Below are 27,689 nucleotides of genomic sequence, written 5' to 3' on the forward strand. Positions count from 1 at the left end.
AAGAGAGCTTTAAGAGCTCAAGACATAGGAAGCAGAAAAGGTAAGAGGGGAAGGTCAAAGAGCTATACCACCAGTAAACTGCTGTATCCTGTCACCCAGATTCAATCACATGACCAAACCCAGTTGCCCAAGAAGACTAGAACTGGTCTTTTTATTGAGCATACTACTGCCCTGGATAAATTGGTGTTCTGCTATAAGAAAGAGAGAGAGAATAGATATAGGATAGGCATCTAGCAGTTTCTTCCAAAATATGTGATCTTTTTTTTTTTTTTTTTTTGCTGAATATATAAGGATTCTCCTGAGAATAAAAGAGATTATAAGGAATCAGTTCATGTAATTAGGGAAGTTGGCAAGTCTAGAATCTGCAGAGATGTCCCAATTCAAATCCATAGGCCAACCGGCCACTGTTAAAACCAGGAAGAGCCAGTATCCCTGTTCAAAGATCACCAAAAAGAAGAACTTAATATTCCAGCTTGATGGTTGTCAGATAGAATTCCTTCTTATTTGAGGGAGCATGCGCCTTTTGTTCTAGTCAGGCCTTCAACTGACTGGATGAGGCTGCCTACCCACATTATGAAGGTCAGTCTCCTTTCCTCAAGTCTATGGATTTAAATGTTAATCTCACCCCAAAACATCCTCACATTGACATGTACACACTGCTGTATTTAAGATAGACAACCAGCAAGGACCTACTGTATATAGCACAGGGAAATCTGCTCAATATTCTGTAATAACCTAAATGGGAAAGGAATTTATAAAAGAATGGATAGATGTGTATGTATAACTGATTCACTTTGTTGTATACCTGAAACTATCACAACATTGCTAACAGACTGTACTCAAATATGAAATATAAATAAAAACTAAAACACCGTCAAGAAACACCCAGAACATTTGACCAAATATCTGGGTAGCTTTTGGCCCAGTCAAGTTGATACATAAGATTAACCACACCAGGACTTCCTTAGTGATCCAGTGGTTAAGAATCCTCCTGTCAATGCGGGGGACATAGGTTCAATCCCTGGTCTGGGAAGATTCCACATGATATGGGGCGAGTATGCCCATATGCCACAACTACTGAACTCAAACTGTAGAGCTTGCGTGTTGCAACTACTGAGCCTAAGTGCCCTAGAGCCCATGCTCTGCAATAAGAAAAGCCGCTGCAATGAGAAGCCTGAACACAACTAGGGTAGCTAGCCCCTGCTTGCTGCAACTAGAGAAAGCCCATACACAGCAACAAAGATCCAGCACAGCCAAAAATAAATATAAATAAATAAAATTTTTTAAAAATTTAAAAAGATTAATCACACTGAATATAAAACTGTGCGTGCTCAGTCGTGTCCAGCTCTGCAGCCCCATGGACTGTAGCCCGCCAGGCTCCTCTGTCCATGGAATTCCCAGGCAAGAATACTAAAGTGGGATTCCTACTCCAGGGGATCTTCCCAACCCAGGGATTGAACCCACATCTTTGCATCTGCTGCATTGGCAAGTGTATTCTTTACCACTAGCACCATCTGGGAAGCCCCGATATAAAACTAAAACCATGTATATATAGAAATGCCAAACATTATCAGTTCATTTCAGTCGCTCACTTGTGTCCGACTCTTTGCGACCCCATGAACTGCAGCACACCAGGCTTCCCTGTCCATCACCAACTTCCAGAGCTTGCTCAAACTCATATCTATCGAGTCGATGATGCCATCCAACCATCTCATCCTCTGTCGTCCCCTTCTCCTCCTGTCTTCAATCTTTCCCAGCATCAGGGTCTTTTCCATTGAGTCAGTTCCTTGCATCAGGTAGCCAAAGTGTTGGAGTTTCAGCTTCAGCATCAGTCCTTCCAATGAATATTCAAGACTGATTTCTTCAAGATTGACTGGTTTGATCTCCTTGCAGTCCAAGGGACTCTCAAGAGTCTTCTCCAACACCACAGTTCAAAAGCATCAATTCTTCGGCGTTCAGCTCTTTATAGTCCAACTCTCACATCCATACATGACTACTGGAAAAACCATAGCTTTGACTATACAGATATTGCCTCTGCTTTATAAATGCTGTCTAGATTGGTCATAGCTTTTCTTCCAAGGAGCAAACATCTTTTAATTTCATGGCTGCAGTCAACATCTGCAGTGATTTTGGAGCCCCCCCAAAATAAAGTCTGTCACTGTTTCCATTGTTTCTTCATTTGTTTGCCATGAAGGGATCGGACTGGATGCCATGATCTTTGTTTTTTGACTGTTGAGTTCTAAGCCAGCTGTTTCACTCTCCTCTTTCACTTTCATCAAGAGGCTCTTTAGTTCTTCTTCGAGTTCTGCCATAAGGGTGGTGTCATCTGCGTATCTGACGCCAAACATTATAGACATTTATAATGTAGAAGGAGAAAGTTCCTTATAGTCCCACCTCCCCAAGATACCTGTTAATAATAACTTAGGGTATTTTTCTCCACTTATTTTCAGTACATATACCAATGTATACTTTTATAAAACAGGATTATACTATTTATAACTGTATATGCACATGCACAAATATATATGCATGTAGTATTATGATTTAATTTTTCATTTTAATTTTAGACATTATTCCATGTCTTCTGAATATTATTTCACTATGGATTACTATCCATTCATATTTTGATGTATTTAATGAATATTTTTAATAGCTATTGGGCCAAGCATCATTTATATATTCAATCATCTGTTGGTAGAAATTATAGGTCATTTTGTTTGATTTTATTTGTTTTCTATTATAAAATGAGATAAATGCCTTTGTAGTATATCTTTAGGCATTTTTGTAAGAGTTTCTATAAAGTATTTCTAGAATTGATCTATAAAAGATACATGTGTTTTTAGGTTTTAAAAAGTACTGCTAGGCCAGAGTCTCTCAGTTTCAGCATTATTGAAATTTGGGGCCAAATAATTCATTGTTGTAGCTTGGATTGGGGGTAGCTGTTCTCTTTAGCAACATCCCCTGGCCTATATACCAGTAGTACCACACCCCAAAACCTGAGGAGTAAGGGGTAATTTGAGGGTGACTTAGAAGATAAATAGTACTCATTGTGTATCCAGTCATAGTTGTAAGGCACATATAAAGAGGAGACATCTTGGATGATCCCAGATTTCTGTCTTGGGTGACCTGCTAAATACTGTCAGTACACCACTTGTCGTGATACAGAATACAGATGGAATAACAGATTTGCATTCTGGTTTGTTTCTTCCAGAAACTTCGTGTGTCCCATGGCTTTTTGTGATTCTGGTAGCTATTAATTGTTCTGCTGCTGCTGCTGCTAAGTCGCTCTACTAGGAGTCATTTAATTGGCAGTTGAATGTTTGGGTTTAGAGTTTGAGACAGAGGCCTGAACCAAAAAGATGTAGTACTTGACCACATATTGGTGGAATTTAAAGCTTAGGTGTAAAGCTCCCAAAATATCCATCCAAAAGAATAAATGCTTAGATTTATTAGACTTAAGAGAGAAAAGTTTTGGGAGTATAGATGTATGCTAAAATTTGTTTTACTCTTTTTGACTCTGCTTTTTAACTTCCATGGTTTTTATGGAGAAGCATGCTTGGCTCTGGTTTGTAAGTCTCATTATAGCCTAGCAGTGTAAAATTTCCCAAATTATTTCTTTTAAAATTACAGCTGACTAGACTGTATTTCTTAGGGGGAGAGCTAAAATGGGACTTCTCCTGTTTAAGAATATAGGTTGCATTGTATGGTAGAGAGTTTGAATGAACTTTGGAGTCATACTTTGGTTGGAAACTTGGTTCTCATATTCTTAACAGTATGCCTCTAAGCAAATTATTTAGGTTCACTAAGACTCATTTTACGCATTTGTAAAACTGGGGACGTCATTGCGATCTTTAAGATTAAATGAGATGAGCTTTTGGATCTGGAGGATAATGGAAGCTATCCAAATGTTAATCTCCACACATTTTCCTCAAAAGCCATATACATTTAAACCATACATAGGTGACACATCCAACGTTACTACAGGGTGGACAATAACATAAACTTTAAGTTAGCTGTAAGTAAAGAAACAGCAAGTTACAACAGCTCTTGTTACTGCTATAAACCTCTGAATCTGGAGAGTGCAGCAAGGAGAGGCTTAGTTCAGTTCAGACTCTCTATCATGTCCATCTTTTGCGTTTGCTGCATTGGCAAGTAGACTCTTTGCCACTACTGCCATCTGGGAAGCCCCAATATAAAATTAAAACCATGTATATGTAGACATGCCAAACATTATCAGTTCAGTTCAGTCGCTCAGTTGTGTCTGACTCTTTGTGGCCCCATGGACTGTAGCACGCCAGGCTTCCCTGTCCATCACCAACTCTCGGAACTTGCTCAAACTCGTGTCCATCAAGCCAACCATTTCATCCTCTGTCATCCCCTTCTCCTGTCTTCAGTCTTTCCCAGCATCAGGGTCTTCTCAAATGAGTCAGCTCTTCACATCAGGTGGCCAAAGTATTGGAGTTTCAGCTTCAACATCAGTCCTTCCAGTGAACACCCAGGACTAATCCCCTTTAGAATGGTCTGGTTTGATCTCCTTGCAGTCCAAGGGACTCTCAAGAGTCTTCTCCAACACCACAGTTCAAAAGCATCAATTCTTCGGCGTTCAGCTTTCTTTACAATCCAACTCTCACTTCCAACTCTCATACATGACTACTGGAAAAACCATAGCTTTGACTATACAGACCTTTGTTGGCAAAGTGTCTGCTTTTTAAGAGACAGTGAAAGAAGAGAGATCAGAGGTTAAAATGAAGCAGAAAACCACTCACAGAAAGAAAATGTCCCCCACACAACAAGCAAAATATGGCCATAGACTTGAAGCTTGGTAATTAATAACACTAACTGTGAAGAAAGCTGAGCGCCGAAGAACTGATGCTTTTGAACTGTGGTGTTGGAGAAGACTCTTGAGAGTCCCTTGGACTGCAAGGAGATCCAACAAGTCCATTCTAAAGGAGATCAACCCTGGGATTTCTTTGGAAGGAATGATGCTAAAGCTGAAACTCCAGTACTTTGGCCACCTCATGCGAAGAATTGACTCATTAGAAAAGACTCTGACACTGGGAGGGATTGGGGGCAGGAGGAGAAGGGGACAACAGAGGATGAGATGGCTGGATGGCATCACCAACTCGATGGACATGAGTTTGAGCAAACTCCAGGAGTTGGTGATGGACAAGAAGGCTTGGCGTGCTGCGATTCATGGGGTCACAAAGAGTCGGACACGACTGAGTGACTGAACTGAACTGAACTGTGAACTGAACTATAGGGAGGGTGTGTAAAAGTGAGAGAGACAGAAATAGCAGCATCAGAGAAACATTGCCGGTGGGAGAGGAGAAAAGGATACTGCTCTTTGGAGCCATGACAGTAAGAGGAAAGAAGTAAGGAGAAAATGAAAGGTCCTGGAGAAATGAAAGAAAAACAAGGAACACCAGCCCAGTCTTCACTGAACCACTGCCACCCCTACCACCACTACAGGAGCTGCTCTTAATAATGTGCAGCAGCAGACACTCTGAAACTAAGAAGTCTGTCCCTAAAATACTCATGGACAGAAATAAATGCCATACAAAGCTACTGCAAGAGGAATGCAGAAAGTGTGAATCAGTACATTTCCACTGATTATAGTTCTTCCCTAAAAAGCAAACACAAAACAAGAGAAACTGTACATGTAACACAACCACCAAATATTCTGAAATTTATGGGCATACTAATAGGGACCTTGATGAAAGTAATGTTGATGTAAGGGGCACTGATAAAAGAAAGGAAAACAACCAAAAGAATGAAAATGAGATGAAAGAAGTGAAAAGCTTCAGAGAGAAAGTGCTTAAAATACGATATAGACAAAGGAAGCCCCAATGTATTTATAACTGGATTGACTGCAGGAGAAATCAGTGAAGCAGAACTAAATATTAAACCAGAGTCCAAGAAAACTTTTCAGAAATAAGAGGAAAACTGAAATCTACAAATTAAAAGGACCCACCTTGGCAGATAGATCCAAAAAAATGAACTCTGAGACATAGACTGTTAGAGTTTAGAGACTAGAAAAACTGTTTTAGATTTTGAAGGTAAATTTTTTTCTGGACCCTTGGTGGGGGAAAAAAACTCATTACTAATTAAAAAGTTAGATTTGCATCTGACTTCTCTAGAAATGATATACAAAGGAAAGCTGCAGTGAAACAGCATTTTTTAAAACTCAAGGAAGCACAGTTCAAGCTTGCCAACCTGTCCTTCAAGTATCAAGGCTATAGAAAAACAATGAGAATTTAATAGATTATAGATCCAAGACTAAAACAGTGCTGGGGATATGGGTACAATTGTTATATGTGAGTCAGGAGACAAAGGAAAAATAGAATAAGATCATTCCCTATTGTAAATAGTAAGTGGGAATTTTGGGTACCATTTAAAATGGACACACCACATAGTAAAAGTTTAAGTAAACAAAAAAGAGATTTAGGACGCTTTAAAATACATAAATACACACATGAATGTGTAAAAGTCACCACTAGAACCAAAAATGCAAATATTCCTGAATACCAAAGGAAGACTTTTTTGAAAAGGAAAATCATCAACTGGAGAAAGAATAGGAATAATAAAAACAGTGATTATAGAAGAATATTTCAAACATACCAGTTATATCAGTAAGCATAAGTGGGTTTAACTCACGTGTCAAAAGAAAAGCACATCTAAAACTGTGAAAAAGGTTAAAAATAAAGAGATGTGCAAAAACATCACAGGAATATGGAAACAATAAGAAAGCAGTTGTTGTAATCTTGATAGACAAAGTAGAATCCATTAAAAAATCAAACAGCAGTGTGCTTTATGTTAAAACCCCGTAATTCTCAATGAATTTATATTTTTGAATTTCCACCAAATACATCAAACACTGGACTATCGCAGAATTGCTACAGGAGAATAAAGGATAATGCAAGAAAAAATAGAAACACATAATAGATTTTAAATACATCAGTACAAGTCTAGTATAAGTGATTCATGATCATCTAATAAATTTTCTGTTTCAAAGTAGGAATTGGCCATTGGTTTCTTTTAATGGGAATGGGAAATGATATTTAGAGATCACAATCTTTATATCATGATTGCTCACTTACACAGGGTTGGTCTTTCTTTCTAGGTCTTTTCAGTACACAAAGCTTAGGATATATATATATATATTTTTAAGAGAAAATATACATCATTATTTCATGCTGACATTTTTAGTTGAAATTTAAAATACAGGTTTATTTCTTTGATTTTATATTTATATCTCTTTTCACTTGTGCTAAAAAGTAAAATCTTAGTTTCTAATGATATTAACAAAATTAATTATTCATCTTAATACTTGTACTTTGAAATTAACAATACCAATATTATCACAATCATTAGCGATTAGTATAGCTACTGCAAAAGGTTTAAGATGTATTTGCAGTTCCTTCTGTCCATAGGGTATATCCTAGTATATATATACAAATTACTATCTTTTGAATCCAAACTTGAAGTAATTTCTCTATGTGTAGCTAAACCACCAACTCTGTTTATTTTTAGGCTTTTGTTGATTTGCTTTGCTTTATGGGGTTTGTTTTTGTTTTTTTTAAAGAATTCAGGATAACTTAGATGATAGTCGTGGTTTATAAATAAGAACTAAAAGTATTAAGTTTTGGAGATAGTGTTTAATCAAAAAAGTGTTCAGTTTTTTCAAAAAAAATTTCCTCAATTTTTTCCTGAAATGGGTGAGGAATTTACTGTAATTAAAGGTTTCACTTGTTTCTGTATGCTCACTGGGAGCCCTAAAGCAGCCCTAAAGAATGTACCACACTACTACAATATACTATTTCTAAACTATTTGTGGGAATTTATCTCAGTATTTTCTAAGACATTTGAATTATCAATAGAGTCTTGCATGAAGTTTATCAACCGCTTAGCCTACTGATTTGGTTACTTGGGGCCTCAGTTATATAGATAACTGCTCCTCTCCCTTTCTAACCTCAGGTAACTTTTGTGTGTAATATTTAATACAAGTAAAATTATATGTTGTAAAAAAATTATATACTATGGCTTGAAATCTGAAATTTAAAACTTTAAATGATTCTATTGGGTCACAAAAGTCTGTTTTTGCCATAGCAGTAGCAAAATATAAACTTGCAGTTAGTATGTCACTTCTTGGGAGGTTGGATCATAAAACATAATTCTGTGGTTTCCCTTTTCAGAGTCTGATAAAATACCAGTAATGCGTGGACAGTGGTTTATTGATGGTACCTGGCAGCCACTAGAAGAAGAAGAAAGTAATTTAATTGAGCAAGAACATCTTAGCCGTTTTAGAGGTCAGCAGATGCAGGAAAGTTTTGATATTGAAGTGTCAAAACCCATAGATGGAAAAGATGGTAAGACCAATTAATACATTTAATATGTTTTATAAACAAGTAAGTTATTGATAAAACTTAGAGTGGCTCCTAAGTTTGAAATAGTAATTCAGAAGTGTTAAAAATTTATACGATTTCTGATTATTTCAAACATTTGATTATTGTTTTAGAACTTAAAAACTGCTATAAATTTCTGAACTATCTCCATTTTTATTTTACTTAACATGTACTTTGACTGATATAACACTAACATGATTTACCATAAATGTACAAATTGTTGTAATATGCTTTACGAATTAGTCCTTTTGAGTAGCTTTTTAGTTATCAAAGAAAATTGAACTTATTAAAAAATTCCTTGTTATTCTATTGAAAGAGTAGTTTTGCTAATGTTTTAATGTTGGTTCTCCTGAAGTTTAAAAAAGCTTTAATTTCCTTTGTGTAAGTCCTGTCTAGCTGTCTTGATATTGATAACCATATCAATTTTTAATTTGAAACAATCTACTCCTTATATTTCCTTATTCAGCATTTGGATTTTCTTTTTTTTTTTTGGCAATAGTTTAAAATATTTACATACTAGCCAAGATGATCGTGTTTCATTATGTGTCTGATCTTGAGTAAAATTCAAAATGTGTGGTCAAGTTAAAAATACTTCTATTGTTCATTTACTGCAGGCAGTGGGATCAGCTATTCTGGTGAGTATAACAGTATAGGTAGATTAGAATTTGTAGATTTCTCTTTTTTTTTCCTAAAAGTATTTCTTCATCCATGTTTGCCTTTGTATGGAAAGTTTCTTGGCAAGACCTACTTAAGCGAGTGAATTAGAATATAAATTAGTGATTTTTCTCCCTCCCCTTGTAAAACATCTATAAAGCAGAAAAATTCAATTATTGATCAAGAAATTCAAAAGTCCAGCTTGGAAGAAATGAATTATGTAGTTGGAAGTAATTGTTTATATCACATCAGTTCAGTTCAGTCACTCAGTCATGTCCAACTCTTTGCAACCCCATGGACTGCAGCACACCAAGCTTCCCTGCCTTTCACCATCTCCCAGAGCTTGCTCAAACTCATGTCCATTAACAATAAGCTTAAAATTGGGTGTTTTTTATATCTTTAAAACTCTACATAACTGAGGAAAATGGAGGCTTCTAAGTAAATCGGTAATTAAATCTAAGAAATGTCTATTATATGGCAGATACCATACTCTAGGAATTTTAAATATTTCATTTTCCTAATCCCTAGAGTCAAATATGTTCTTATTTCACTGTAAAATTCAAGCTCGAGGTTCTTAAATATCAATATATAAGAACAGCTCAGTGTCTATAAGGCAGAGCTGTGTCTATGTTCCTAAAGACTGCCATAAAAACAATTCTTTGATTAAAGCACAAATAACAAATTTTGTATATGTCTTATCTTTTATTGGTGACGGACATGTTTTGGAACTTCTCATCACCATTCTAAATAATCACAAAAACCTACTTCATAGTATTTGAAAGGCTGAACTTTTTTCATAATTTCATCTCTATTGGAAAAGACTGAATTCTAGATTTTTTCCTTTCTGTTAATTCTCCTTAAGTCTTCTCTCAAAAATGGCAATTCACCTTAACAAACCCAGTTTATACTCCCAGATTCTTTACTGTTAATGCATGGGAAAAACCCAAGAGCTTCAAGGGGGAAAAGGATGAGTATGAAAAATAAAAATAAGTATATTGTCCCCCTTTCTCATACTATATTCAAAGCATTTCTTTTCCACTTGCTAATTCGCCCTGTAGAAGTTAGTCATTAGCTCTGTTTCACCTCTAGATCCCATCTACTTGGAATCTGAAATGGTAAATGGAGCAGCATACTCAAATTTTCTTCAAAGTGCTCTAATTTTTATGAGCCAGTCATTTAAATAAGTCTGATAAAAGAACATGGTTTATTTGTATGAGAAAATTTTTCAGCATGTCTTTGAGCTTGTCAATCTAGGATATTACTGTATTTTTTGATAGCTTTAAAGATACAGATTGGGTGGTAAAATTCTAATTAGTAATAATAGAAAATTGTTAAAGTATAGAACACTTTTGTATTGTAATCTTTCAAATTGATGATCTTTTGAGGTTCATTAGAAGAAAAATTGATTTTTTAAATATATTGTGACATAAAACATCAGGATGTTTTATTATCAACAAAGTTCAATTCATTGTATGTACTGTTGTCATGAATTTCCAGCCATTTTGTTATTCAATATTAGAACATACGTTTATGTATTAAAATGTGATTTTTGACTTTGAAGATTATGGGAAATTCTGGAGTACATTTGAAAATTATCACTGGTCTTGAAGAAAGAACATTTGCTGTCCAAAAAGCTAGGTTGTTGGAAAAATAACTCAAATTTGCAATACAAAAATAAAGAAGTATTATCTTGATTATTTAGCTTCTTACCTTTAAGCTTCTGAAATTCCTATTTTATTAATTTTAGGGGAAAAATAGTTTTTCCACTTAAATTTTCTTATTGTACCTAGGTAAAGCCTTGACTGTTCATATTGCTAGAAGATTTTGAGTATTCTTTGTGCAAATAGTACTATGCTCATTACTTTCGTGAAAGAAACACAGGTTTTTGTCCTTCAAGGAGTTTTAAACCATTGGGGATGACAAAGCCTGCAGATGAGAAGTTACAGAGAATAAATACAAGATAACAAAGTAGACAGTGCATATTATACATTCTTGAAGAAGAGATATAAAATAGAATTGGCAATCACAGTGCAGTGGAGTTACTCAAATGAGGCTTTCTGAGAAATTGTCATATTTAATAATTTAAAATTAAAAAAAAAACCTTATTCAGGAACTCTTTTTAAGTTCTCTGGGGAATTCCTAAGAAACTTAACAGAGTTCTTGCCTTGAAGTGAAAGTCGCTCAGTCATGTCCAGCTCTTTTCGACCCCATGGACTGTACAGTCGATGGAATTCTCCAGGCCAGAATACTGGAGTGAGTAGCCTTTCCCTTCTCCAGGGGATCTTTCCAACCCAGGGATCAAACCCAGGTCTCTCCTATAAAGCAGATTCTTTAACAGCTGAGCCACAAGGAAAGTCCCTCTTGCCTTGAAGGACATTCAAATAAAATCCTAATTCCTTTTCCTTCTGACCTTATCTGTATCTTGGTTAGTGTAGTTATTGACACAAATACACTGAATATATTTATTATTTTCTTATTAATTATCCTACTAATCTCAGAGTAAACACTGAATTAAATTGATTGAAGTTTAGCATAACTTACTTATCTTTCAAAGAAAGATAAACCCCCCAAAGTATAATCATATTTTGTGGTTTAAATTTCATTTTCTGAGTTAAAAAATGATTCTCTTCCAACCCCACCTTCCTAGGCTAGGATACATTTATATGGCAGCCTAACAAATGAAAGCTAGAAGTTCACTGGGGATTAAAGTTATTGTAGAGTTCGTGTTAGTTGCTCAGTTATGTCCAGCTCATTGCAACCCCATGAACTGTAGCCCACCAGGCTCCTCTGTCTGTGGAATTGCCAGGCAAGAATACTGGGATGGATTACCATTTCCTTCTGGGGATCTTCCCAACCCAGGGATTGAACCCTGGTCTCTTGCCTTGCAGGCAGATTCTTTACCAACTGAGCCACCAGGGAAGCACTTGAGTCATAAAATAAAGGCAGGGCTTCGAATAAGTTACTTTGTAAATACTTAAAAGTCCTAGAGCATTATCTCACTCATTTCATAATTTATCTATCCAAGCAGTAATCAGTAAAAAATGGTTGAACTAAATGAATTAGTCCTACAACTGCTCTGGTCAAAAACTGTATAACCTCAATCCAATTACAAGAAAACATCAGACAAACCCAAATTGAGGGACATTTTACAAAATAACTCACCAGTATTCTTTGGAAATGTCAAGGTTATAATTAACTAGATGGAGTCAGGATTCTTTTAATAGTGTTTATCAAATCACCATAATGTAAACTTTAAATTTCTTATAATTTTGTCATTGTACCTTAGTAAAGCTGAAAAAAAAATTTTTTTAAGTGTCAAAGCCATGGAAGACAAGGAAAGATTAAAGAATTCATCATAATTTAGAGGAAACTAAGGAAACATAGCATCAAAATGCAACATGGTACCTTGGATTGGATCCAAAGACAGAAAAGGACTTTAGTAGAAAAGCTGGAAAATTCTGAATAAAGTCAGTATTTTAGCTGATAGTATTATACCAACCTTAATTTCTTAGTTTTGATCATTGTACTATATAGTTATGCTAACATTAGGAGAAGCTGGATGAAGGATATATATGACAGTGATAACTCTCTGTACTATTTTTGCAGCTTTTCTGTAGGTTGAAAATTATTCCACAATAAAAAGATGTTATTTTTTTTTCTTCAGACCAGTAGAGAAATTAAAATAGTAATATATATATATATATATATATATAAACAAAAGAAACAAGGAGAAACAAGAAATACAGATAAAGAAAATGAATGGGAAATGATAGACCTAAATTCACCCATATCAAAAACTATAGTAAATGTAAGTGAAGTAACACTCCAATTGAAAGGCCGAGATTGACAGGTTTGTTTGGAATGCACAGTCCAACTCTATGTGTCTGTAAGAGTCATGAAGTGAAAGGAAGTGAAAGTCGCTCAGGTGTGTCCTACTCTTTGGGACCCCATGAACTATAGAGTCCATGGAATTCTCCAGGCCAGAATACTGGAGTGGGTAGCCGTTCCCTCCTCCAGGGAATCTTCCCAACCCAGGGATCAAACCCAGGTGTCCTCTTTGCAGGCAGATTCTTTACCAGCTGAGCCACAAGGGAAGCCCAAGAATACTGGAGTGAGTAGCCTATTCTTTTTCCAGCAGATCTTCCCAACCCAGGAATGGGAAATGGAACTGGGGTCTTCTGCATTGCAGGCAGATTCTTTACCAACTGAGCTAACAGGATTCCTATCTTCTAGCTTTTAATTACTAATCAATTTTTATAAATGTATGTATTTAGTTCTGTGAGATCCAAGAAGATTGACAGGAGTTTTCTCATTCTAGTTGGCAGATTTGAGATGTGCAAACCTCCTTCCCCTGAAGTTGAGATTATCCAGGTTGCCAGCTTTTGCAAAGGGAAAAGTTATATAAAGTTATTCTATTTTAGGGAGTAGTATATCTTCAGCAACCTCCTTTTTGATACTCTGCGTTCAGAATTATATAATGAAGGACATTTCTGTAAGACATGAATTATAGTAAGGAAATTTATTGAAAACATTGTATCTTAGTACTTAAAATCTTTTTCACTGCTGTGTAAGACTTTAATACATAAATGAAAAGTTTTATTAAATGTTAGCATTTAATTAGAATTTTCAGTTGTATTTTGAGTTTGTGCATACTTTTGCTAACAAACACAATGTAAGAATTCTTAACTAAAACTTTATTTTAGTGATCCTTGTTAGAAGGATCAAAGGACAAAAAGGATCACCTTTTTGTGTCTGCTTGTGGTGGTACTTAATTCTTTGCATTGGGTTGAAAAAAAAGAAACTCCATGCTACAGGATGTTGTAACAAAGCAAATGCTTTTCAAGTGAAAATAAGAATTAAATACAAGAAGAAGGTTAATAAGCATGTTTTTAACTTTGTGAAAATGTTTTGAATATGTTCCTCTGATTTTAGTATATTGGGATATTTGTCTTGAGGTTAACCCTTACATTAGTATTCCTTTAGGTAAAAGCTCTCATTTTTATATATTGACTAGCTTTTAGAAAGTGTTTACATAATTTTAAAGTGTGATCGGATGGTCCATATGTTTCCCTCTAGTTATCTCTTAGTGAGGGCATGGTTAGTTTTGCTAGTAGACTTGTAAGTCTAGGGTTTGTTTGAGCAGTAAAGTCTCAAGTGTATGTCAGATTTGATCTACTTGGATATGCTAGCTTTTTCCTAATGATTTTTCTTCCTGCAAGTAGTATATCTACCCCTTAGTAAGTGACCAGAAAGCACATGAAAGAAGAAATATGTTCAGTGAAGAAAATTGTTTTGGTTGTCATTTTCCACCCTTCTGTGACAGCAAAATATTTTTATAATCCTGATGTTTTAATTCAGCTTGTAATTATTGTCTATACTTTTTTTTATAATCACCTAATTACACACAAAGTTATGAAATGCCTTGTAAGCATTTCTCAATTACCTTTATCACGTGTATCTTTAAATTTACTTTATATATAAGATTTTTTTAAATTTCTAGTACTATACAGTTGGAATTAAGTATTTTTGTATTTGAGCAGTATTTAATCTTTGAATGTCACATTAATGTAGAAGAGAGTGAGGATGAAAATCAAATGTGTGAAGTATGTAAATTGGTCAATTGTGTCTGACTCTTTGCGACCCCATGGACTATACACAGTCCATGGAATTCTTCAGGCCAGAATATTGGAGTGAGTAGCTGTTCCCTTCTCCAGGGGATCTTCCCAACCCAGGGAACGAACCCAGGTCTCCTGCATTGCAGGTGGATTCTTAACCAGCTGAACCACCAGGAAAACCCAAGAATACTGGAGTGGGTAGCCTGTCCCTTCTCCAGCAGATCTTCCCAACCCAGGAATCGAACCAGAGTCGCCTGCATTGCAGGTGGATTCTTTACCAGCTGAGCTACCAGGGAATCAAATTTGAACTAAATCATAAAGATTCTGTGATTCATTAAGTGGACTGTAGAGAAACTGATTGTAAGATTTAATTCTTAGTGGATTTTTTAAAATAATTGCTTATTTTAAAATGTGAAGAAATTTGTTGATATATAACTAGCAATATTTGACGGGGAAAGTGTTGACTTTAAGGTTATTTACTGATTTGCCAAATATCAAGTCTGTGTCTAGCTTTATTCGGTTATCTGTTTTATACTTACAAGATGTCACAGCATATTTTAAAATAATTTTTTCTTGTAATTCTGTCACTAATAAATCTTTCATTAAAAATCAGTTCAAAGTAGAGCTTTCAGTTTAATTTTTTTGAAAAGTTTCATGTTTTCATTTTTCATTTTTGAAAATATTTTAACAACTTTGTTGAACAGAGTTGTGAAAAGAATACTTCTACAGGAAGGCTCTGTTCAGCAAAGGAAAGCATCTAGTAGAATGAGTACTGTGGTATCTTCTCAAGAAAGCTGCATTAGATGTTTAATATTGTTGACTGCATTTTCAATTTGCACATCAGATGTTGGCTGTGTCATAATCACAAATTTGGTGAGAGTAAATAACCTTAGTATTGTAAAGATGGGGTTTTATTAATCTCTTATGCATACAAAAATGCCGTTTTGTTTTTTATTGTATCTATACAAAGATGTTAAAAATGGTGATCATGTAGGTGTCTTTAACTGATATATTTAAATATCATTTGCCTTTTTACTTTCAGTAAAAGTAGAAGCATATATTTGATAAACATTATTAAACTAATATTTTGCTGCACTGATTTTTAATTGGAATTTATATAAAGCATCTAGAATAATGTTTGTCAAATACAACTAATTTTTTAAAGTTAATACAACAAAAAGGCAAAATGGTAAACCTCATTTAAAATTTACTTTGAAGCTCAGTGTTTTTGCTTTCTTAGTTGTCTACCACCTCCCTCCCTTCTCCCTCCCTTCTCTGTTCAAATGGAGAGGATATAAGGAGAGTACAGAGGCAGCAGGTCTTAAACGAAAGCGTTCCCAAGGTACAGTAATTGTAGTTTTATTTCTCCTTGTAGATATATTCCTGGCTTGTAGCTTTCAGTTGCGTCTATAGCATTCAGTTGTACTTAGAGCATAGAAATTATTAGTTTTATAGAAATGTATCCAGTGTGTTATTTTGGTTAGTATTAATTATAAGTGGTATAAACATTTGCAAACCATGTATATAGTTCAGCAATGGGATATTTGCCAGTATTAACATGCTTTAAGACAATGTGAACGGTTTAGAGAGAAACAAAATTTTGTTGACTTAACACTGTTAATATCTTGGTCTTACAGTTTTAATGTTTTAAGAATGTGTTGCTCAGAACTGTTTTAACAAAAATGCAGTTTTGAAACATTGGATTAAAAGGCTTAAAGTACTGACTTAAGGATCAGACATAGATTTAGGAAAGTAAATAACAGACTCTTGCAAAAGATTTTTTAATTTATGGAAAGTTCTTTTAGTTAAAAGACTGAGGTTTTTACACTGGGTTTTTGTGTTTTGTTTGCCAGAGAAGGTATTATTCAGGTTTGTTATGTAATTGCATCTTGGTCTTGTGTTCAATGTTAGTAGTTGTGTGTCCTGGTAGGTCAGGAAGGTATAAATTGGTTTTTCACAAATTTTTGAAATGGCATTTTTAACTGTAACTCCGAAGTACATTTTCTTGGCAAGGATTTGCTTTTCTTTGTGTTCTAGTAAGAAATACCTTTTCACAAAATGTGTCTTATGGTCTTAGATCTTGACCAGGACTCTTCCTTATCCTTCAACAGAAGAGTCAGACTCTGTCACTAGCTAGTTTTGTGGCAAGTCACTTAATCCCTTTCTTTATACCTCTATGGGTTTATATATAATGGGACATAATATTTTGCTTTAAGAGTATTTTAAGGAAATAGGCACAATGATTTGAAGGTGACTGGTTTTATAAAGGTATGTGAATTTTTCTTACCTCTATATAAGAAATAAAGAGAAAAGTTTAAGGCCTTCAGACTATAAGAATTATCAGAAGATGAATTGGTGGACATGTTTTGAGAATTACCTTAATCTGTTGCTTCCACAAACATTACTAAATTTGTGATACATGTCAAACAGTATGCTAGGACTATGTTTGGTGGTAGTGATACAAAGTGATTAAGGTATAGTCCCTGCCTCACAGAGTTTTTTATTCCCAGAGAATATAGGTTTGGCTATTTTCTTTGTTTAGAGCTCATTTTCACCAAGCATACCTCATTACAGAAATGAAATAACCATACTAATTTAAACATAACAGTAGGAAAAAACTGATTTCTTTAAAAAAAAAAACTCTTTCAACTTTGGAGTTCTGTTATGGTGAGCAGTATCCAGTGATAATTGGCTTTAATATCCATTCCCAAAATACCTTATATTCTAATAAATTAGGTTATTATCTTCCCAGTTTAAAGATAATTTTTTTTCACCTGAGTCTTGTTTTATCTTATGCTGAGTAGTTTCCATAGAACAAAAAGTAAAGTCAACAAAAGAAATGGAGCTTAAGTTTCTATATCAAAGGTACTGAGGGACTATCATGAAGGTGTATATCCCTTAGACCTAAGGAATGATCACATAACCTGGGAAAGCAGTTCTTTAATAATCAAAGTATATTTCCTAAAGAGGTTAAAATTATGGTAGTTGAGCCAGTTTTATTCCATGTTGTTCTAACAAGTTGCCTTTTCCTATAGTATGTTTAATAATATATATAAATAAAATCCCTGTCCGTGACTTGTTTCACATCAATATATGTTTCAATAAAACAGTTTTTTGTTGAACTGAGTTAAAATATTCGTTCAAAAAAATCTGTGTATTATAATTTTCATTTAAATGAAGTTTGTCTTGGAGACCTTCAAATTTTTCCTTTTTGCAACAGCTATTCATAGTTTCAAATTGAGTCGAAACCACGTGGACTGGCACAGTGTGGATGAAGTATATCTTTATAGTGATGCAACAACATCTAAAATTGCAAGAACAGTTACTCAAAAACTGGGATTTTCTAAAGGTATTTGTTAAATATTATTAGAGTTTGTCAATATGTTGGGACTCTGACTTTTTCTCTTATATTTAAAATAGACAATTCAGATTTTTATCTTCAGTATATTTTAAATATGTATTAAGTTTAATGACAGTTTCTACCCTGTTAAACTAACTTTTATTAAAGTGACTGAGTTGACATGTATTCATTAATAAATAATTATATATTAGGAATGATCTGGCAAGATTATTAAATATGTTTTTTTACTTCTCAAAGCACAAAAGCAGTCAGACCTGAGGCAGTGATGTGAAATAAAACATAGCAATTGAAATTGTGTCAGTTGAAATGACAATTGACAAGCAATTGAAACAGTGTCAGGAAAAGTGAAGACTGGAAATTTTTCTTTGGATTTAGTGAAATGTAGATCATTGGTGACTTAGATGAATTTCTGGGACAGACAGATGGGTATGAGTTGAAGTTTAAGTAGAACTTGAAGAAATGGAGGCATTGAGCATAGACAAATCTTTAAACAAAACAAACTTGACTAAAAGGAAGAAAAGAGGGACTGATACCTGGAAAAGATGTGAGTGCATTATCACAAAATATTTTTTCAAAAATTTTTTCTCTTTTTTTACTTTACTATAATTTTTTACTATCTTTTAAAATTCTTTGATAATAGATGTTCTTACACATTTATTTGTTCATTAGTTGTATTTGTTTTGTGGATTTATCACACCTTTAGCCTATTTTGCTATTTGGATGATTCATTTCACTTTTTGATTAATAACTTCTTTAATTAACTTACTGTGTGTCGTGTTTTGCAAGATGTTTTCCATTTGTCATTCATCTTTTATCTTTGCTTCATAATATTTTTCTTACAGAAATATTTTTAATTTTTATGTGTTCAGTTCATCTTTTTTTCTTTTTGCCTCATTGTTTCTGGCTTCACTCTCATGTCTAGTTCAGTACTTTTTATTAGAGCTGATCATTCTATATCTTACCAATTTTATTCCCCCTATTTTTTCAGTGTAGTAAAAATGCTATTTCTGTAATAAGTAATAAGCTTAGAACCATGATTTTCCCACAGCATCAAGTAGTGGGACCAGACTTCATAGAGGTTATGTAGAAGAAGCAACATTAGAAGACAAGCCATCTCAGACTACCCATATCGTATTTGTTGTGCATGGCATTGGACAGAAAATGGACCAAGGAAGAATTATCAAAAATACTGCCATGTGAGTGTTTTGATGACTCCATTCTCCATCTAGTCAGAGTCCAAACTTTTGTCCAGGGTATAATTATTATGCCACATGTTTCTCTGGTGCCAGCTATTCTGTTTCAGTTGTAGATGAAGCTTTTGGACCAAACTTTGAGAATGATTATATCTAGGTGATGATGATGATATTTATTTGATTTTTTTTCCCTCTTAACATGGAGAAGTAAAAGGATAAGAAAGCGTTTTTACTTAATGTATTATTGAATTGAATTGAATTGAAGTCCCTCAGTCGTGTCCGACTCTTGCAACCCCATGGACTGTAGCCTACTGGGCTCATCTGTCCATGAGATTTTCCAGGCAAGAATACTGGAGTGGGTTGCCATTTCCTTCTCCAGGGGAACTTCCCAACCCAGGGATCAAACCTGGGTCTCTCGTGTTGTAGGCAGACACTTTACCGTCTGAGCCACAAAGGAAGCCATTAGTTTACGTTAAAGTGAAGTTGAAAGCAAGAAAAAAGTCTAGTTTTAAGTTTCTGTGTTAATCTCTGAATTGCAGAAACTGAGAATATTGTATAATTCTGAAAAAGCTAAGAATTGTGTAAGTTGCCAACTAGCAGCTTAACTTGTCCAGTTAATTATAACCAGAGGAAACGGAACCCTAATTTTTACAGAGAACAAACAGTGGATGTTTTGCCAACATGCTAGGCGGGTTATTTGCCTCAGTTATTTATATTCAGCTTTATTCTAAAAGCTTGTTAAGATGATCTTGGGAGAAGGAATGTTCATATATGAGTTTCAAAAATGTTTAGGACGGTGTGAAAAGGAAATTTTAGAGTTACGGGTTCTGCCACAAACTTGGCTCTCAACTTGCAGCCAGTATAAAGAAAAATCTGATCAAATTTATAATGTGATGAGAACAAACCAGTTGTTGAGAACACAGTTTATCAGGTTCTGAAATTTCAAGTAAATGTGTTTCTTGAGTCCTGATAAAGCAAATCCTGTATACCACCAGGAACTACGTCCTCAGCAATATCTCTATAATAATACAATGTTGAGTTCTATTTTACTTTTTATTGTAACACCTTTTAATGCCAGCTGATGGGTTAAAATAAAAGTACAGTTCAATCTGAAAAAAAAAACAAAAAATCTTTGTCAGATACTGCTCCAGGTCATTCTGATTCTTGTCATTCTCTGTAACTCGTATTACAGAGATCTCTTTCCTCTGATTCTGATTTTCTTTTCTGATGATTTGTACTTCCCACAATATTTACATTCTTGTGGCAAGATGCTAATCTTCTCCTTGGTTACCTAAGGAATCTGAGAAGTAGGTTTAATAACATATTCTCTCTGGAGCTGTTCATATTTGGAAAGGTACCAGCTTGATTTCTTTGGGTACAAGTGAGGGAAAACTTAACTCAGAAGGAGGATTTAGTAATCCATAAAACTGAGAAGTCTAAGATTTGCCAAAAAGTCATCAGAATCTGGTTTCTATCCACTCCACACGCCTTTATTTTTTAGCTATTTTCAGACATCTCCTGTGGTTCTAGATGTGGTTTATATCATCTTGTATTTGAGTTCAGGAAGAAAAAAATTAGTCTTTTTTTCCAGAAGTCCTTGCTAGTCTATGCATTTTAATGACTGGTAGTATCACCTGCAACTGCCTGAATCTGTACACAGCCATGATCTGATCTTCTGGACTTGTCATCTTTCATGACACCACCCTTAATGGCAGAAAGTGAAGAAGAATTAAAGAGCCTCTTGATGAAGGTGAAAGAGGAGACTGAAAAAGTTGGCTTAAAGCTCAACTTTCAGAAAACAAAGATCATGGCATCGAGTCCCATCACTTCATGGGAAATAGATAGGGAAACAGTGGAAACAGTGCCAGACTTTATTTTGGGGGGCTCCAAAATCATTGCAGATGGTGATTGCAGCCATGAAATTAAAAGACGCTTATTCCTTGGAAGGAAAGTTATGACCAACCTAGACAGCATATTAAAAAGCAGAAACATTACTTTGCCAACAAAGGTCCGTCTAATCAAGGCTATGGTTTTTCCAGTGGTCATGAATGGATGTGAGAGTTGGACTGTGAAGAAGACTGAGTGCCGAAGAATGGATGCTTTTGAACTGTGGTGGTGGAGAAGACTCTTGAGAGTCCCTTGGACTGCAAGGACATCCAACCAGTCCATCCTAAAGGAGATCATTCCTGGGTGTTCATTGGAAGGACTGATGCTGAAGCTGAAACTCCAGTACTTTGGCCACCTCATGCAAAGAGTTGACTCATTGGAAAAGACTCTGATGCCAGGAGGGATTGGGGGCAGGAGGAGAAGGGGATGACAGAGGATAAGATAGCTGGATGGCATCACCGACTCGATGGACATGAGTTTGGGTAAACTCCAGGAGTTGGTGATGGACAGGGAGGCCTGGCATGCTGTGACTCATGGGGTCACAAAGAGTCAGACACAACTGAGCGACTGAACTGAACTGAAAATAAAAAGCCATAATGGCACCCTACTCCAGTACTCTTGCCTGGAAAATCCCATGGATGGAGGCTGGTAGGCTGCAGTCCATGGGGTCGTGAAGAGTCGGACACGACTGAGCGACTTCACTTTGACTTTTCACTTTCATGCATTGGAGAAGGAAATGGCAACCCACTCCAGTGTTCTTGCCTGGAGAATCCCAGGGACAGGGGAGCCTGGTGGGCTGACGTCTATGGGGTCGCACAGAGTCGGACACAACTGAAGCGACTTAGCAGCAGCAGCAGCAGCAAGGAACAAAAAGATAAATTGGGCTTTGTCAAAATTTAAAACTCTTGATTTTCAGATAACACTATCAAGGAAGTTAACGACAACCCATCAAATGGTAGAAATATTTGCAAATCATATCTGATAAGGGTCTAGCATTTAGCATATATAAAGAATATCTATAATTCAATAATTAAAAAAATAAATACCCCAGTTTTTTAAGTGGGTGAATAATTTGAATGAACATTTGTCCAAATAAAATATACAGATGGTCCCTAAACACATGAAAAGATGCTCAGTATTGTTAGTCATTAAGGAATTGCAATTCAGAACCACAGGGAGATGTCACTTCCTGTTGACTACAATGACTCTTATCAAAAAGATAAAAAACAGCAAATATTAGCAAGGATGTAAAAAAAAAATTGTAAAGTCACTCAGTCTTGTCTGACTCTTTGCGACCCCATGGACTGTAGCCTGCCAGGCTCCTCCATCCATGGGATTCTCCAGGCAAGAGTACTGGAGTTGGTTGCAGTTTCCTCCAGGGGATCTTCCCGCCCAGGGATCGAACCCGGGTCTCCCGCATTGTAGGCAGACGCTTTACCATCTGAGCCACCAGGGAAATCCAGTCACTGGATTTCTTAAAAAAATAAGGATCCTCATATGTTGTTGATGGGATTGTAAAATAGTACAGCTGCCTTGGAAAAACAGTTTGGCACTTCCCTCAGAAAAGTTAGATATGGAGTTAACATGTGAGCCTGCACTTCTACTTCTAGGTGTATACCCAAGAGAATTGACAACATGTATCTGCGGAAAAGCTTCTTAATATTCACTGCAGCATTAGTTATAATCGCCCCCCCCAAAAAATGTCCATCTACTGGTAAATGGATAAACAGAAGTGATATATTTATGCAGTAGAATGTCATTCAGCCTTAAAAAGCAAAGAAAAATTGATTCATGATATAACATGGATGAACCTTGAAACATTATGCTAAGTGAAAGAAGCCAGACACAAAAGGCCATAAATTATAGATGTTATTTATCGGAAAAATCCAGAATAGGCAAGTTCATGGAGACAAAGTAGATTAATGGTGTCAGGGCCTACTGGGAAGAATTATGGGATTTGACTACTCTAGGTAGGGTGTTTCTTATGGGAATAATGAAAGTGTTCTGAACTTAGAGTGGTGTTGGTTATACAATTCAATGATACTAAAAGCCACTGAATTGTTGTTTTTAAAAAAAGTAAAAGCTACTGAGGTCATGTCTAAAAGACACAGAAGTAAAGTTGAAGAGACTCACTGACTAGAAAGGAAACAATTTAAGGATCAGTAAGGATAATAACTACAATGGGTTAGAACAGTTCAAATATGTTTTAAATCTATGAGTTAGTAGGGAGGGATTGGGGGCAGGAGGAAAAGGGGACGACAAAGGATGAGATGGCTGGATGGCACCACTGACTCGATGGACATGAATCTGAGTGAACTCCGGGAGTTGGTGATGGACAGGGAGGCCTGGCGTGCTGCAATTCACTGGGTCACAAAGAGTCAGACACAACTGAGCGACTGAACTGAAGTGAACTGAATAATATCAAAAAATATAAAACCTCTTAACAACTCAGTATTTAATTGTTAAATAAAAGAGAAGAATTAACCATTTATCCTGCCTTTTCTCAGTTCATACAGGAACTATTTGATTATATCACAAGGCAGCAAGTATTTGATGTGGGGAAATTTCTCTTTCCTGAAGTGTAAGGAATGGGGAGATTTAAAAAGCACTTTTTTGCAACCATAGTAAATTAGTGGAGCTAAGCAGTGATCACAGCATTTGCTAGTATCACCAGAAAAAGAGAAAACCAGATATATATATATATATATATATATATCTATGGAGTCAGAGAGGCAATGGCACCCCACTCCAGTACTCTTGCCAGGAAAATCCCATGGATGGAGGACCCTGGTGGGCTGCAGTCCATGGGGTTGCTGAGAGTTGGACATGACTCAGTGCCTTCACTTTCACTTTTCACTTTCATGCATTGGAGAAGGAAATGGCAACCCACTCCAGTGTTCTTGCCTGGAGAATCCCAGGGACGGCGGAGCCTGGTGGGCTGCCGTCTATGGGGTCACCGGAGTCGGACACGACTGAAGCGACTTAGCAGCAGCAGCAGCAGCATGGAGTTAGTAGTCTAGCCAAAACAGTAGAACTTGAATCTGATCAGGTCCCTGTATCTCACCACCAAATAGGCAACAAGAAGCACATTAAGAAACTCTATGGGGATGCAGTCATTAAAAATTAGACTGAGAAACTCTGCAGGACATAAAAAGAATTACAAAGTCAAAAAAGAGAGAGAGGGATCTATAGATTGAAAGACGCTTAAGAGACATCTACCAGTTTTAGTTCAGTTGCTCAGTCATGTCCGACTCTTTGCGACCCCATGAATTGCAGCACACCAGGCCTCCCTGTCCATCACCAACTCCCAGTGTTCACTCAAACTCACGTCCATCGAGTCGGTGTTGCCATCCAGCCGTCTCATCCTCTGTCGTACCCTTCTCCTCCTGCCCCCAATCCCTCCCAGCATCAGGGTCTTTGCCAATGAGTCAACTCTTCGCATGAGGTGGCCAAAGTACTGGAGTTTCAGCTTTAGCATCATTCCTTCCAAAGAACACCCAGGACTGATCTCCTTTAGAATGGACTGGTTGGATGTCCTTGCAGTCCAAGGGACTCTCAAGGGTCTTCTCCAACACCACAGTTCAAAAACATCAATTCTTCAGCACGACTTCACTTCACTTCAAAAGTTTAAAAAAATATTTCACTGTACCTTAATTTTCAAAGTAGAATTTAAAAACCTATATTGTGTGGAGAACAAGTAGAGAAATAGATGAAGTAAGACAAGCCACAATGTGCTAATTATTTAGAGGTAGGTATTTTATTAGGAGGACATAGCAGTCCACTCCAGTATTCTTGCCAGGAGAATACCATGGACAGAGGAGCCTGGCTGGCTACAGTGCATAGGGTCACAGAATTGGACATGACTGAAGCGACTTAACACACACACAGGGTATTTTATTATATGTTATTCTCTCCACTAAAGACTTATAATTATGTAGAATATAGTATCAAATCTTGAAATATTTGCAATCAGAGATGACAAATTTAAGAAAACAGTTTTGAAATGGTGTCCTAGTATTACAGACTATTGCATAATGTAGCAGTAATTTAAACATAATTGGACAGTTATAAGCAATTTGGAAGTGTTATGATTGAAGTCATTTTATATCATGTAAATGCATATGTGAAGTTGCTCTGATAGTTTTTTTTGTTTGTTTTGGTTTGGTTTTTTTTAAGGATGAGAGAGGCTGCAAGAAAAATAGAAGAAAGGCATTTTTCCAACCATGCAACACATGTTGAATTTCTGCCTGTTGAGTGGCGGTCAAAACTTACTCTGGATGGAGGTACATTTTGTTTAAAAATTAAATGATTTAGTCAATGGGAATGAAATGTTTTTAATTTGTCTTGAGGTATACTCTTTGTTCTAGATTATTTAGGGAAATAAAACCCATTTTTTTAAAATAAATAATTATATTGACTTAACGTCATTTTGGACCACCATATAGATTTCTCTAATAGTGCAGTTTTCATGAATGCCCTGAAGTTTTTGACAGAAAAATGACTTGTCAATACTTTTAAAGCATTCGTTGTCTGCAATTTCATATTAGCTTACAGTTTCTTCCTGATAATTTTCCTCGCTTGTATTTGGAAGATAAAATCTTAGGTTTTTTGTTTTATTGTCATTCCTGCATTCCTTGGGCTGATGAATTTTACTCTAACACTGAGAAATTACATAAAATATGCACTTTCTTTACAATAAGTTTTGCCCTTTGAATATTAAAACCATTAAAATAGAATGTTTAGGTTGATGCTTTTGAACTGTGGTGCTGGAGAAGACTTTTGAGAGTCCCTTGGACAACAAGGAGATCAAACCAGTCAATCTTAAAGGAAATGAGTCCTGAATATTCACTGAAAGGACTGATGCTAAAGCTGAAGCTCCAGTACTTTGGCCACCTGATGCAAGGAGCCAACTCATTGGAAAAGACCCTAATGCTGGGAAAGATTGAGGGCCCAAGGAGAAGGGGATGACTGAGGATGAGATGGTTGGATGGTATGACATGAGTTTGCACAAACTCTGGGAGATAGTGAAGGACAAGGAAGCCTGGCATGCTACAATCCAGGAGGTTGCAAATAGCTGGACATGACTGAACAACTGACAACAGAATAAGAGAAGATATTTGCAAATGATATGACCAATAAGGGATTAATATCCCACAGCTTAGATAACTTGACATCAAGAAAAACAAACAACTCATTTAAAAAATGAGCAGAAGACCTGAAGAATCTATACAAATGGCCAAAAGGCATTTGCAAAGATGTTAACATCGTTAATCTTTAGAGAAATTCACACCTGTCAGAATGACTATCATCAATAAGAATACAACAATGGAGGCTTCTCAAAGTACTAAAAATAGAGCTACCGTATGATCTAGCAATTCCACTCCTGAGTATATATCGGAAAAAAAAAATGAAAATACTAATTCAGAAAGTTACATGCACCCCAATGTTGATAGCAGCATTATTTATAATAGCAAAGGTATGGAAGTAACCTCACTGTCCATCAACAGGTAAACGGATAAAGATGTATATATACATCATAAAAAACAATGAAATTTTGCCATTTGCATTGACATGAATGGACTTGCAGGATATTATGCTAAATGAAATAAGACAAAGACAAATACTGTATGATATCACTTATATGCTAAGTTGCTTCAGTCGTGTCCAACTCTGTGCAACCCCACTGATGGCAACCCAGCAGGCTCCCCAATCCCTGGGATTCTCCAGGCAAGAACACTGGAGTGGGTTGCCATTTCCTTCTCCAATGCATGAAAGTGAAAAGTGAAAGTGAAGTCGCTCAGTCGTGTCCGACTCTTCGCGACCCCATGGACTGCAGCCCACCAGGCTCCTCCATCCATGGGATTTTCCAGGCAAGAGTATTGGAGTGGGTTGCCATTGCCTTCTCCTTATCACTTATATATGGAATCTTTAAAAAAAAAAAGCAAACTTGTGAATATAACAAAAAGAAACAGAACAAACAGGTGGGTTACCAGGAAGAGAGGGACAAGAAAGGGGATTGAGAAGTATAAACTACTGCATATAAAATAAATAAGCTGCAAGGGCATATTGTATAAAACAAGGACAATAGCCTATATTTTACAGTAACTAAATGGAGTATAACCATTTAAAAATTTTGAATTACTGTGTTCATCTGAAGCTTATTGTACATCAACTGAACATCAATAAATTTTTTTTAATTTAAAAAGAAAGATCCTTAGCTTGTTCCTGATTTAAAGGAAATATTTTCAGTCTTTCAGCACCAATAAGTACATTGATGTTTGTGGTAGTTAAATACCCTTCATCATTTTTCAGTTAACAAATAGTAAAATTTCAAAAAGGTAAGTTTCATCAGATTCAAAGATAGTCTTGAGTATTTAAATTTTAATATAAAACTCTTCGGGAATGTATTTTTTTCACTGTTTTTTCCCTAAAATTATCTTCTCTTAGTTCATTTTTTTTTAACTTGTAGACACTGTTGATTCCATTACTCCAGACAAAGTGCGAGGTTTAAGGGATATGTTAAACAGCAGTGCAATGGACATAATGTATTATACTAGCCCACTGTATAGAGATGAAG

At 35.8% G+C, this 27,689-nt stretch overlaps 1 protein-coding gene across 6 annotated transcripts in view; it reads left to right on the top strand.

Annotated features, from left to right (window-relative positions):
* DDHD1 (DDHD domain containing 1) overlaps positions 1-27,689 on the top strand; it is a 71,852-nt gene that overhangs the window by 12,542 nt on the left and 31,621 nt on the right. For 2 of the 6 annotated variants that reach the window (XM_040226417.1, XM_040226420.1), the window contains exons 2-7: positions 8,193-8,366; positions 9,017-9,037; positions 17,892-18,020; positions 19,081-19,228; positions 25,289-25,395; positions 27,582-27,688. In XM_040226417.1, the coding sequence (XP_040082351.1) occupies positions 8,193-8,366; positions 9,017-9,037; positions 17,892-18,020; positions 19,081-19,228; positions 25,289-25,395; positions 27,582-27,688 (686 nt within the window). Of the gene's footprint in view, positions 1-8,192; positions 8,367-9,016; positions 9,038-15,911; positions 16,014-17,891; positions 18,021-19,080; positions 19,229-25,288; positions 25,396-27,581; position 27,689 lie in introns of all 6 variants that reach the window. The other 4 variants (XM_040226416.1, XM_040226418.1, XM_040226419.1 and 1 more) reach the window with 2 other exon arrangements.

This window comes from Oryx dammah, unplaced genomic scaffold, assembly GCF_014754425.2.
Source record: "Oryx dammah isolate SB20612 unplaced genomic scaffold, SCBI_Odam_1.1 HiC_scaffold_26, whole genome shotgun sequence".
NCBI lineage: Eukaryota > Metazoa > Chordata > Mammalia > Artiodactyla > Bovidae > Oryx > Oryx dammah.